General features: G+C 46.7%; 1 protein-coding gene across 1 annotated transcript in view; it reads right to left on the reverse strand.

Moving 5' to 3' along the window:
- DOCK1 (dedicator of cytokinesis 1) overlaps positions 1–12,327 on the reverse strand; it is a 293,238-nt gene that overhangs the window by 227,881 nt on the left and 53,030 nt on the right. The window contains exons 16-19 of the mRNA XM_064717058.1: positions 11,163–11,235; positions 9,336–9,439; positions 8,738–8,921; positions 2,676–2,773 (exon numbers count right to left, since the gene is read on the reverse strand). Coding sequence (XP_064573128.1) covers positions 2,676–2,773; positions 8,738–8,921; positions 9,336–9,439; positions 11,163–11,235 — 459 coding nt within the window. The remainder of the gene's footprint in view (positions 1–2,675; positions 2,774–8,737; positions 8,922–9,335; positions 9,440–11,162; positions 11,236–12,327) is intronic.

Here is a 12,327-nt window from a genome sequence, read left to right on the forward strand (position 1 = left end):
TTATATGATATTAAAGAATGCTATACTAAACTCTACTAAAGAATACAGAAAGGATACAGACAGAAGGCTTAACAAGAATGAATAATAAAAACTCATGACTGACTCAGAGTCTGACACAGCTGGACTGGGATTGGTCATTAATTCAACACAATTCACATGGAACCAATCAAACATTCACCTGTTGGTAAACAATCTCCAGCCACATTCCAAAGCAGAAAAACAGGGAGAAACAAATGAGATAATATTGCTTTTTCTCTGAGGCTCCCAGGAGAAGAAATCCTGGCAAAGGGATTTTTCAGAAAATATGGCGACATAGATGAGACAGAGGGAAGAACATCTCAACAAGGAGAAGGGAATTGATCCTGGGGTTCCAGGTAGAAGAGGCATTGCACATCCTGTGAGAGGGATGGAAAACCAGCCTTTAAAAATGTTTCCTTTAAAACTGTTCAATGAGCCTCCTGGATCAAGGCTGATTCACCTGATCTCCTAAACCTCCAGTCAAATGTCAGGAGTTAACCCCATGCACAGCTGAATGTCAAACTCCTTAAACCAACTGAGCACAGAGTCACAGTTCGTGCTGCTGAGGATGAAAAAACAGAAAAGCCCAAATTCTTGCAGTTGATCTTAGCCCAGTCCTGGGGAAAAGCCAGCTCATAATTTCACCACGGGGGCAAAAGGAAAACATCACCTTCTCACAGCCTTACTCATCCCATTAAAGAAGATGTGCAAATAAAGCACATTAAAGGCTGGACTTGATGTTCTAGAGGTTGAACTCTGTGATCTCAGAGGTCTTTTCCAACCTAAATGGTTCTGTAATTCTGAATGATTCTGTGGCTGCTGCCAGCTGGCAGGGAGGGAAGTGCAAAGCACAGTTTGGAGCCTTGACAGGAGAAGTTTCTCTCCTGGTCTGAAGAGAAGTTGCACTCTTGGGTCCCACACACTGAGTCCCCTGGAAGCCAAAGGATGCTTGGGAGGCGGATCAAGCCTTGATTTCACATTCAGGCACCTCAGCCTGACTTTCATGAGCACAGTTCAAGCCTGAAATCTGTTCACCAGCAGGAAGAGCACGGCAGAGATGCTGCTGCTGAGTGAAGGGGCAGGACATTTCTCAGGTGGCATGAATAATTCCTACACTATTAGTTTACATTCTCATACTGCACAGACTCTGCACAAATGGAGCCAGAGCCTCTGGGGAAGGGAGATAACATTTACAGCTTCCACACACTCTGCAACAGGCACAGAATGGGGAGCTGGGCTCATCTCCACTCAAATAAATGAACACCAGTAGGCCCAGGCCTTTCACTGGGAGTTTTAAAAACAGGCAATTCTTAACAGAAAATAGGAATGGTTTTTATCACATCAATACTTTTTCTAAAGATATCCAGGCTGCACCGGGCATTGTAGTGAAAAACATGAAGGGCAAAGAGAGCTGGAGGAACAGAAAGGAACAGATCCTGCAATGGAGCAGCCCCCACAAAGAAGTTAAAAACATGAAGGGCAAAAAGAGGTGGAGGGACAGAAAGGAACAGTTACAAACCAGGCCCTGCAATGCAGCAGCCCCCACAAAGATGGAACACTGCTGCAACAGATGGAAATGTCAGCACTGGCCCTCTGAAAAAGGATAAAAACGGTGGTGGAAGCAATATTAAACACTCCTTCTGCCCCCTGCATGACTCCAGCTGCGCTCAGACCCCTGGGAGCAGGAGAAGGGAATCCCATTGGGTCCTGAGAGTGTGCCAGGTGCAGGACTCACTCCAGAACTGCTTTTACTCCATTTGTGGTGCATCCCAAGGAAACCCCTGATCCCACCCAGCAGGAAGGTGCCACTGGGATGTCACACTGAGAGAGGAGGGAGAACTCAAGTGTCAGAGCTCAGCAGGAGCCACGGGCAACATTCTGCTCTCAAATGGCCCAGGACAAAACCTCAGCAAGCAGAACCTTCCTAAAACACCAATCTGTGGGACCCCACCTTCCCCACCCTCCAAGGAGGACAAAATCAGCACTCCCAGGTGCCTGAAGTTACTCCCAGCTGAGGCTTCATTATGCTTCTGTTAAACAACTAAAAATCCCCTGAAGTAAGGAAACAGCTCTCCAGGGTCACCTGTCCCCAAGAACATCTTTTGACACTCTTTTAGATTTGATTTATTACAACACCTTCAATAAAGTCCCAGCCTCCTCTTTTGCACAGCTAAACCTGTCTTTATGCAGCTCTCTGCAATCACTCAGTGGCCTTGGCAAATGTAAATAACTTGGCTCAGCTAAATGTTTCCAGAAGTATTTTTTAAAAGAAAACAACAGCAGCACACACTGGGATTGCATTCCACATCCATAGATCAAAAATACATTTAACATCACCATGTAAGACTTCCAAGATGGTCTAATCTTGCAAAGAAAATCACCTTTTCTTCATGGATCTGTATATAAAAATTCACCAAAGTGCTAGGAAAGAAAACAAGCTAATTTTCAGAAATGTGCATTTGATGTGTGTTTTATCAGTTCTCAAACATCTGAAATGTTCCTGGAGGGCAGGGAGAGGAGCATCAGCACCCTGAAGGTTGAGGTTTCTGGTTGCAATTTAATGTGCAAATGAGTGCAGTGAGGTTGAGAGGGAAAGTGTGGGGAGCCAAAAAAAGACACCTCAAAATCTGGCATTTTTACAGACATTAACTCATTACCTTGACCACTTCACCACCATCAACTTTCATCAACTGCTTCAAGTTCTGGTGCAACAGGCTCGTGTTGGATCTCCACTTCAGCAGTCCCAAGAGATCAACTAGAAATAAAAAAACCCAACAATTATCTCCTGCAGGCTCTTCCCTTTCCTCACTCTCCATCACCATATGCAGGACAAAGTTATTTCCTCACTTCAGCCTTTTTCCCTGGCCTACAAGGTATTTCTGGTACCCCCTCACGCTGCAGAAAGCTGGGACAATCCCTCTGCCCTGACAGAACTCTGAAAGGCTTTCAGAAAAGCAGCCAGCTTTTGAAATATCAGCAGGAAAATCTAGGCCAAGGAAGCCTGGTCCCTGGGTTTTTCATTTGCTCTACACAACAGTTGTGTGTTTAGAAAAAATTGCCAGAATGAAATTAGTCAGCCACCAACACAGTGTATCCACAGGGCAGTGACTCTCCAGCGTTAATGGCTCCAGCTTCCCTGCTCTCCCTGCATAAAACTGAACAGAAAATAAAGCACAAAGAGCTGCAAACTAACTGAGAGTGGGGGAAAGCTGGGTAATGAATATCTGCCAGTGCCCACGCTGCTGGGCTGCTCCCTGAGGGCACAGCCCAGATGATGCCAATGGAGCCATTCCCAAATTCTGGTGTCACTCCAGCATTCCCTGATCAATAAAGGAATGCAGGAGGCCAGATCTCTCCATGTGTCAGTGCAAAGCTTCCTTCAGGGAAAACTCCTGGGAGGGGATCCCAGTGGGGTTCAGTGCAGAGCAGCAGCTCCCTGGCAAACACCAACCCCAGCCCTGGAGCCCACAGAGCCCAAACCCCAGCACTGGAACCCACAGAGTCCAAACCCAACAGTGCCCACAGAGCCCAGCCCTGGAACCACAGACCCCAAATCCAGCCCTGGAGCCCACAGAGCCCAAACCCCAACACTGGAACCCACAGGGCCCAAACCCAGCCCTGCCCACAGAGCCCAGCACTGCTCACAGACCCCAAACCCCAGCCCTGGAACCCACAGAGCCCAAACCCAGCCCTGGAACCCACAGACCCCAAACCCAGCCCTGCCCACAGGGCCCAGCACTGCTCACAGACCCCAAACCCAGCCCTGGAACCCACAGAGCCCAAACCCAACAGTGCCCACAGAGCCCAAACCCAGCCCTGGAACCCACAGAGCCCAAACCCCAGCACTGGAACCCACAGACCCCAAACCCAGCCCTGGAACCCACAGAGCCCAAACCCAACACTGACCAGACCCCAGCCCTGGAACCCACCGAGCCCAAACCCCAACACTCCTCCCTCCTTTACCAAAGCAGCCTCAAGGGAAGGTTTTTCCCCATGAAAAGTCAGTTTTCAGCACAAAACACAACTCCCAGCAACTCCTGCTCAGGAGAAGCCTTCAACAACTGAGCACAATGATCTCAAAGGTCTTCTCCAACTTCCATGATTTTAGGGCTAATTTAAAGACTCACTACCTTCAGTGATTTCATGGCTAATTTAAAGGCTCTCTAACTTCAGTTTAGCCCCTGGCCCACCTCACCATATAATTCATCCTGTGTGAATTCTGCCCAGAATCACTCAAAACAGGCACTTCCTCCCAACAAAATACCCCCTCACCTCTTTGCTATTCAGGCTTTCAAAGCAACCAACACAACATTTAGCAAGGCATGAATCTGCAGAGTTTATTGTGGAAATTATCTGCAGAGACTGAAAGCAGCTGCTATGCTTTTCTCAAAAACCTTTCATTTTAAGTAATAAATGGAATTACTTCTAGTGGAAAGCACTAGAGCACTCCTTGGAAAGTGTCCCCTCTGAGCAGCACTCAAACCAAGCCTTCTCATCATGTCTTTGTGAGGAGAAATCAAGAGAGTTTTACTACATTAAAGCTTCAAAAGATTTGAATCCAAGTCCTCCATTCCTTTTAATACATCCTACAAGAAGTCTATAGCCTGAACCCAAAGTCTTAGAAACTCAGTATTAACAAAAAAAAATTGCTTCTGGAAGCAAAGCAGAGATGCCTCCATGAGTTATCCAAAGTGTTTCATGGATGTATTTATATCAGCTTTCCAGCCCTGAATTTGGCTGCAGTCTGACTTCTAACAAGGCATCAGGCTGACAGAAGAAATGATGTGAACAAAAGCCAGCCCACAGACAAGCTCTGCACAGCATCATGGATTGCCCCAAGAAAACAAACCCACGTGGACTGCAGCGTGATGGCACAGCAAATGCTAAATGAATATACATTTGTGAGCACAAAATGTCAGAGCAGGCCAGCTGAAAGGGAAAAATAACTCACAGGCTATGGAAAAATGGGCACTGGCTGGTAATGCAAGCATTAATTAACCCCAGCAAAGCAGCAGCCAGGCACTAATCCCACTCTTTGCACAGGGCTGTGTGGAAAATAAAGCAGAAAAAGGATGTAAAACAGGATTTCAGCCTACAGGAAACAGGAATGAAGGAGTAAGCATAGGTCAAGTGAAATTTGAGGTTAGAAAACACCAGGAGGGAGAGAGAATGAGGGTGCCCAGAGCAGCTGGGGCTGCCCCTGGATCCCTGGAGTGCCCAAGGCCAGGCTGGAGCAATGCCCATCAGTGGGAGGTGTCCCTGCCATGGCAGGGGTGGCACTGGATGATCACCAAGGTCACTTCCAACCCACACCAGCCTGGGATTCTGGCATTTCTCACTGCAAAAGGTTTAAATAAACACCCAGACTGCAAAGTCCCCAGCAGCATCTTCGCGTTATTAATGTGATTTATTATTCTGGGGAGTGCATATGAAGATTGTTCTTTTACAGAATATTTAACAAGTGTAAGGAACCATCCCAAGTTCCTGCTTTCCTTAACTTGGATCTATGCAAAAACTTCCCCTATCCAAACTTTTCTCAAAGCCCAGCCACTGAATTCAGTTAGAGAATATTTCCCCTCTAACTAAATTCCCACCTGTTCTTTGAAATCCTCTGCCTTCTTGACTTTAACATTTCATTTCCCAGTCTGTGTGATTTTTTATTTTAATTCTGTGCTTACATCTTCATGTTTTATGCCACTGTAGCACTTCAAGTTGTCCTATGTGTGTGTTGGGGTTTTTTTTAATTATCAACTGTGCTAAGTCAAATTCCTCCCAAGTGTTCTCCAGAATTCTGGTCTCCCCCTGATTCCAGTGAAGGAACAGCCACTACTATCCAGAGATTTGAGTCCTTCAGGCAGAAGTGAGAACAGAAATTCTTGGAATAAGCTTTTGAGGTGCTCTGGATGCTTCCAACAGCAAATCCACAGGGACAGCCCAGCCAGCTCTGCCTATTGCTAACTGATAATATTTTCCCAGCAAGCCATTAATGCAATTCCAGTTCTGTTCCCATCACCCTGATAACAAAAGGACACCCTGGAAGTCTGGGAAGAGGCTCCAGGAGCATTTACTTCCACAAGCACTGAGGGTTTCTGCTCCTCCTCTTGGTCTTATGTCGTCACTCTTCCTCAAAATTAACTGCAAAATCCAGGAAAAGGCCAGGGAATGTCCTGCTTTAATAAATTCTGCTCAAATCACTAAAAATTGTTCAAGTGTTAAACTGAGTAGACACCTCACACCATCACTCTCTCTCCAAGTCTCAGCAGTGGCCACGTTTGTTATTTTGAAGACTTTTCCATGCTAAGGACATCGATTACTGATGGAAAAGCAACATTAAAAACTCACAGTTCATAGAGAACTGAAGGCAAGGCAGTGTTCAAAGAGCTCAGGCACAAAAAAGTCTCTGCACCATCAAACACCACAGAAAAAGCCAGATGACTGATTCACATACTTTTAGAATTACTAAAAATAAGTTTTAAAGCCAGTTCTAAGATAGTTATGGAGGGTAAAGAAAGAACTATTACAGGTAACCAAAAAGAGAAAAATCTGCTTTGGCCCAACATTTTTGTAAGTGAGGATAACAATGAATTTTTATTTACTTGTTTTTAAGAAAGTTAAAGGAAGAATATTAACGAACCATCTTAAAAATCAGCTTCAGAAATCACCATCTGAAAATGACTGCCAACTCTTAGATGAAAACTGATACTTGAGGGAGGAATTTAATGATGATTTTTTTGTTTTGTTTCTTCCCTGCTCAATGAGACATGGTGATCTTGCTTAATAATGTCACAGTACTTTGAAGAGAGAGAAGAGACTTTGGCAACTCCGAGGAAAAGTTTCCCAGACAACATAATTAACAGCAGCATTAAATAAAGATCAGGCCTTCAAAGCAAACAATATGTAAATCAAGCACCAAACAATGCTCAGGCTTCATTTTAATAGCAGTTCTGTGAAAGCCACATCAATATATTGATCACTGGGAAATACTTTTAACTACTAACGAGCACTAGGGAAGGGCTGAAGGGAAAAACAGCAGCAATTTCCCAACAAAAAGCTGTTTAATTCCAGATGTTGGATCCTGCTCTCCAAGCCCCAGCCCCAGTTTAATTCCAGATGTTGGATCCTGTTCTCCAAGCCCCAGCCCCAGTTTAATTCCAGATGTTGGACCCTGTTCTCCAAGCCCCAGCCCCAGTTTAATTCCAGATGTTTTGGTCCTGCTCTCCAAGCCCCAGCCCCACTTGAATTCCAGATGTTGGATCCTGTTCTGCAAGCCCCAGCCCCACTTTAATTCCAGATGTTGGATCCTGTTCTCCAAGCCCCAGCCCCAGTTTAATTCCAGATGTTGGATCCTGTTCTCCAAACCCCAGCCTCAGTTTAATTCCAGATGTTGGATCGAGCTCCAGCCCCACTTCAATTCCAGTTGTTGGATCCTGTTCTCCAAGCCCCAGCCCCAGTTTAATTCCAGATGTTTTGGTCCTGCTCTCCAAGCCCCAGCCCCAGTTTAATTCCAGATGTTGGATCAAGCCCCAGCCCCACTTCAATTCCAGATGTTGGATCCTTCCCTGCAAGCCCCAGCCCCACCATGCTGCTGCTGAAGATTTTTATTCTTTTTTAAGTATCCATGCCCTGTCCCTCATTTCTTCCCCTCCAAGTTGTGTCCTCCTCCTTGACTTTTCCCCCTGCTTTTGCAACCTCTGTGAGCTTCGTTTTGGCCTGTTTTGTTCCTTTGCACTGCAGCTCATTTCCTCATTTTCCAGGAGCCCGTCTTAGCTGGGAAATCCTCCCAGCACATCCCAGTTTTCAGCTGAGCGCCCAGCCAGGCTCCAGGGCTGCCAGGCTGCAGTGGATCTGACGTGCTCTGCATGTGAAACACCCGGGATGAGCTGGGAGAGCCACTGGAAAGCAGCAGAGCCACGGCAGGGCTGGAGCCACCGAGCAGGGACATCCCCCTGGGCAGAGGGGACTCTGCGTGTGGCAGTGTCCCCAGGCAGCTGCCACAGCCCTTCCTGAGTCACAGCAGCTCCCTGCCATGACTCAGTCCCCATGGAATGACCCTCCCACACTGCTGGAGCAGCCAGGGGAACAGGGGATGGCTCCATGGCAACCAGCACGGAGTCACACGCAGGGCACGGGCTGCAAATGGCAAAGGTTTGCTCTGGTGCCACCACCAGCCTCCCACAGCCTGGGGATGCACTGCTGGCAAATGAGGGAATGCAAGGTTGGAAAGGGACACACGGAGCCAAGGCCATTGCTGGAAGGTGTGGGAACATGAGGGTGACCTCCATCCTCCCCTACCATCCCTTCTGCACACAGGAGAGACCATCAGAGCTGTCCCCAGAGCTGTCCCCAGCCCTGAGATATGGACATTGCACCTTGGGATAACAAACCAGCATGTCTGCAGCACAGCCCTGATGTTACCTGCTCTTGAGAGCAAACTCATCCCTCCCTCAGTGCTGTTTTTCAGAGAACAGTGAAATGCCACTGAGCCTGTTCCAGTGCATTTCAGGGCAAGAGCCTCAACCAAATGGGAAACAATATCCCTGGTTCCCCTCCACTTGGATTCTTCTGGTTTTTTCAGAGACATCAACTGCTCTGGAGCAAACAGAGCAAAGCTTGGATGGTTCACACACTCACCCAGCAAACAGCCACGTGGAATGGGGATGGAGAAGGCGGCAGAGCCAGCACACAACCCCTGTGAGGAGCAGCAGCTCCGGGCACTCACCATTCTGGGTAAGCTTTGTTGAGCAGACCAGGGTGGAAATCTGGAAGGAGTCCTTGCTGATGGTGCAGCTCCCAAGGTTCTGCATGCTCTTGCCTGTGGCTGAGTGTCCCTTCTCCTCCAGCTCAATCTTTGTGGATGGCAGACTCAGATAGGTGGAGGCATCCTCCAGCTTCTTGGCCTCGGCCTGCAGCGATGTTTGAAACACAGCAGGAGAAAATATCCTGTCAACATCTCAGCAACAAGAAAATTTTAACCTTTATATTGGATTTTCTTAGGTTTGGAGCTATCAAATGCATCTTTAACAACACTAATTTAGCACTAATCTGGCTATATTAAAGCCAAAATGGCCTAATGGCTTAATTAAAAGGCTACAGAATTCATTTTTCCCAACCCACATAAACTCAACAACAAATCCTGCTGAAATTACAACGTATTAAAGGTTTAACACTCAATCTCCCATATAAACCAACTGCTCAGGACTTGCTGCTTAGTTTGATTTAACAGCAGAGTTCAAAACACATTTTCCAGTGTAATTCTGGAACAGAATTCCCCAGAAGTCAGTCAGTGGAGCTTCCCTGCTGGGAAGTCAAAACTCTACCTTGTAAACTATAAGATCGTGCTCTCCATCCCTCAGAGTTGTGCCATCATATCTCATGAGCTTCACAAACGCCAGAGCAAATATTTTCTCAGATTTGTCTTTGGCTGTTACCCAAAACAAAAAAAGGAAAAAAAAAAAGAAAAAAAATCACTACATAATTATTTCAACAGTCAGGACACCTAAATCTCACAAACATGGACAACTTGTCAGTGAGGGACCACAGCAAAAATTCTCATGTAAATTAAGTGCATAAAAAACTGAAGAAGTCTTCTAAAAGCAAGACAGAACAAAAAAAAAAAAGCCAAATGAATACATCAACAATAACCAGATGCTTCTTATTTCCATATTCTGTCTGTTCTTTTTGGAAAGCTTTATAAAGGCAAATTTTAAAAACAAAACAGAAATGTGATGCACTGAGAAAGGCCAGGTTTTCAGAAGAATGGCAGCGTTTGGGAGCTGGAATAAAGATTAAACACCAGCACTGAGGATCTCATCAGAGCACAGAGCCCTGAGGACAGACATTTGCAGGGGGAACATTAGAAGCAAAACAAAAACTGGATCCATAAATGCAGATGAAGTGCCTCAGTATTTTGAAAGCTGACCCATTCTGCAGCCAACAGGAACTAAAAAATGCATTCAGCTTCTTCTTGGTCAAATCTGTTGGCAAAAGTTGAAAACAACAAAGCAAGAGATGAAGGAGAGATCACAAAGGAAGCAGAGAAGTAAAGCCAGCAGGAAAGTGTCATCACCTTGAGGCAGCCCAAGGGGCCTGGGAGAAAGGCCTGGAAGGGGCTCGTGTTGATATTTAGGAGTGACCACTTCTAAATATTTAGGCTGTGGCCAACCTAAATATTTTAGTCATCATAAGAACATTTCTGACTCTAATAATTTGTAGCACACAATTCTGATAATAATGACACTGAATTTTGGAACAGCGTTTTCCTTAAAAAGTATCATTGCCTAGATTATTTTATTTTTTTTTTTTAATCCCAATGTTTTCAATTACTGATGCTAAGCCAACTGTAGACGGTCACATTCCCATTTGTGGAAGACCTTTACTACTCCCTACCTCTAAGATACAAAATACTACAACCCTCTGAGTTATTAATGAAAAGCTTTACTCCATTAGTAACCTAGTAAAAAATTCCATTTATTCCCTTTGGGAAGAAAAACTGGACAGGGAAAGAAAAACTCAATCAGGATAGGTGAGAGTGAGGAAGATGTAATGGGAAAAAGGAGCAGAGATATGACAAAGTGTCACAAATTTAATCCTGCACTGAAAGCAAAGGCAATGATCAGCTGTGGATTGGGAATGTGGGAATGTCATCATGCTCCAGAAATTCCCAAGGATGGTGCCTTGTGCAGGCTGCCCTAGGACAGAGGCTGGACAGAGTTCCAGAATAAAGCAGGGATTTATCCAAAGCATCTCCTCCATGGATGCACCTTGGGCAGCACCAGAGCCCAGCCAGGGCTGCACCCAAGATGAACCAAAATGGCCCCAAAATGCACGGCCGGGCACGGGCTCTGTCCCTGGGATCAGTTCTGCTCCATTTGCACCTTGCAGTTCATTGTCCCATCCCAGCTTTAGCCCAGGCAGTCCCACCCTGCTTGTTTTTCTCTCTCCAGCCCACGGGGTTTGTGCTCCTGGGCTGGGATTGGGATCATTTGTCCTTGGTGCCCAGCTGGAGCAGGAATTGTTTTGTCTCCCTGCTCTGTGCACAGAGCTCAGCATCCCTGATGTGAGCCCAGACCCACACACTAAAGCGGCACAGAATGGGAAAATACAAAAGCTAAGCCTGAGCATGAAGGAGAGGCTGAGTTACTCACAGTCCTGGGAGGATCTGTGGCGGAAGGTGAACCTCAGGTGGCTGCGGTTCACGTCCTCGATGGGGATGGCAACCTGGCACCAGGAGAGGACAAAGAAATGGTCAGGGCAGCACCTCCATCCCCCCCAACCCCATCCAGACATCTTCCAAGTGATCAGTGAGTGACAATCCCAGCAGCACATCCATCCTCAGGAGTCCTTTCTGTCTACAGACACGACAAGGCACCTTTGGAGTGACAAGGTGTGGGGGGCAGCTGCAAGGCCCTTGTGAGCACACAGCCCCTGCTCCCACTGCTGCAGAGACTGAATGGATTCCAGAAAGCCACCATCAACCTCCAAACATGGCAGTGCAGAGGTTATTACACAGCAAAATGAGCAGGCTTAAAGCAGAGCCCAAACAGTGATGAGTCCAGCACAAGGGGAGGAGAAGGAAACGGTCAGGGCAGCACCTTCAGCCTCCCTGTCCGGTTATCTCGGCTGTTTGAGGGGCCTGGAAAGGCCCGAGGTGGCCTTGGGGCAGCCCGCGTATCGAAGGACGAGAAGAGGCTTCAGTTCTTCTTTCGGTTTTTATGTTTATTAATTGTTTATCTAAAAGATGTTCTTTCAGCCCGACAGAGCTCTGCTCAGCAGCCAGCCATGAGCACACTGTCTGCCCTCCGGGGCAGTCACCTATCTTTATACCCAAAGTTACGTGTACAATATTTATCATTTTTCCCCAATACCATTTATTCTCATTGCTGGGTGCACTCTCAGTAATAACCAATCCAAAAGTGCCACCATGGCCAAAGAAGATGGAGGAGAAGAGGAAGAAGAAGGAGGACAGGACACGCCCCAATTCCTCCATCTTACTTCTCTAAACCCCCCTGTACATAAATCCTAAACCCTGTGTCTCACCCTCTAATTAACCAATCCCTTCACCATTCACCCCGGTGAAGCCCTCATCCTTGTCATCTCCCGTGTAGGATCAAAGTCCAGCCACCAGACACTTCTGGCAACATTCCAGGACTCCCGAGCCCCCCAAGGTGGTCTTGGTGGCTCAGCACCTCAGGACTGAGATCCTGAGATCCGACACCTCCCCAACCCCATCCAGACATCTTCCAAATGATCAGTGAGTGACAATCCCAGGGGCACATCCATCCTCTGCCATTCCAGCAGCCCTTTTCTGCC

This window comes from Zonotrichia leucophrys, chromosome 6 (genome assembly GCF_028769735.1).
Source record: "Zonotrichia leucophrys gambelii isolate GWCS_2022_RI chromosome 6, RI_Zleu_2.0, whole genome shotgun sequence".
In the NCBI taxonomy this organism is placed as follows: domain Eukaryota; kingdom Metazoa; phylum Chordata; class Aves; order Passeriformes; family Passerellidae; genus Zonotrichia; species Zonotrichia leucophrys.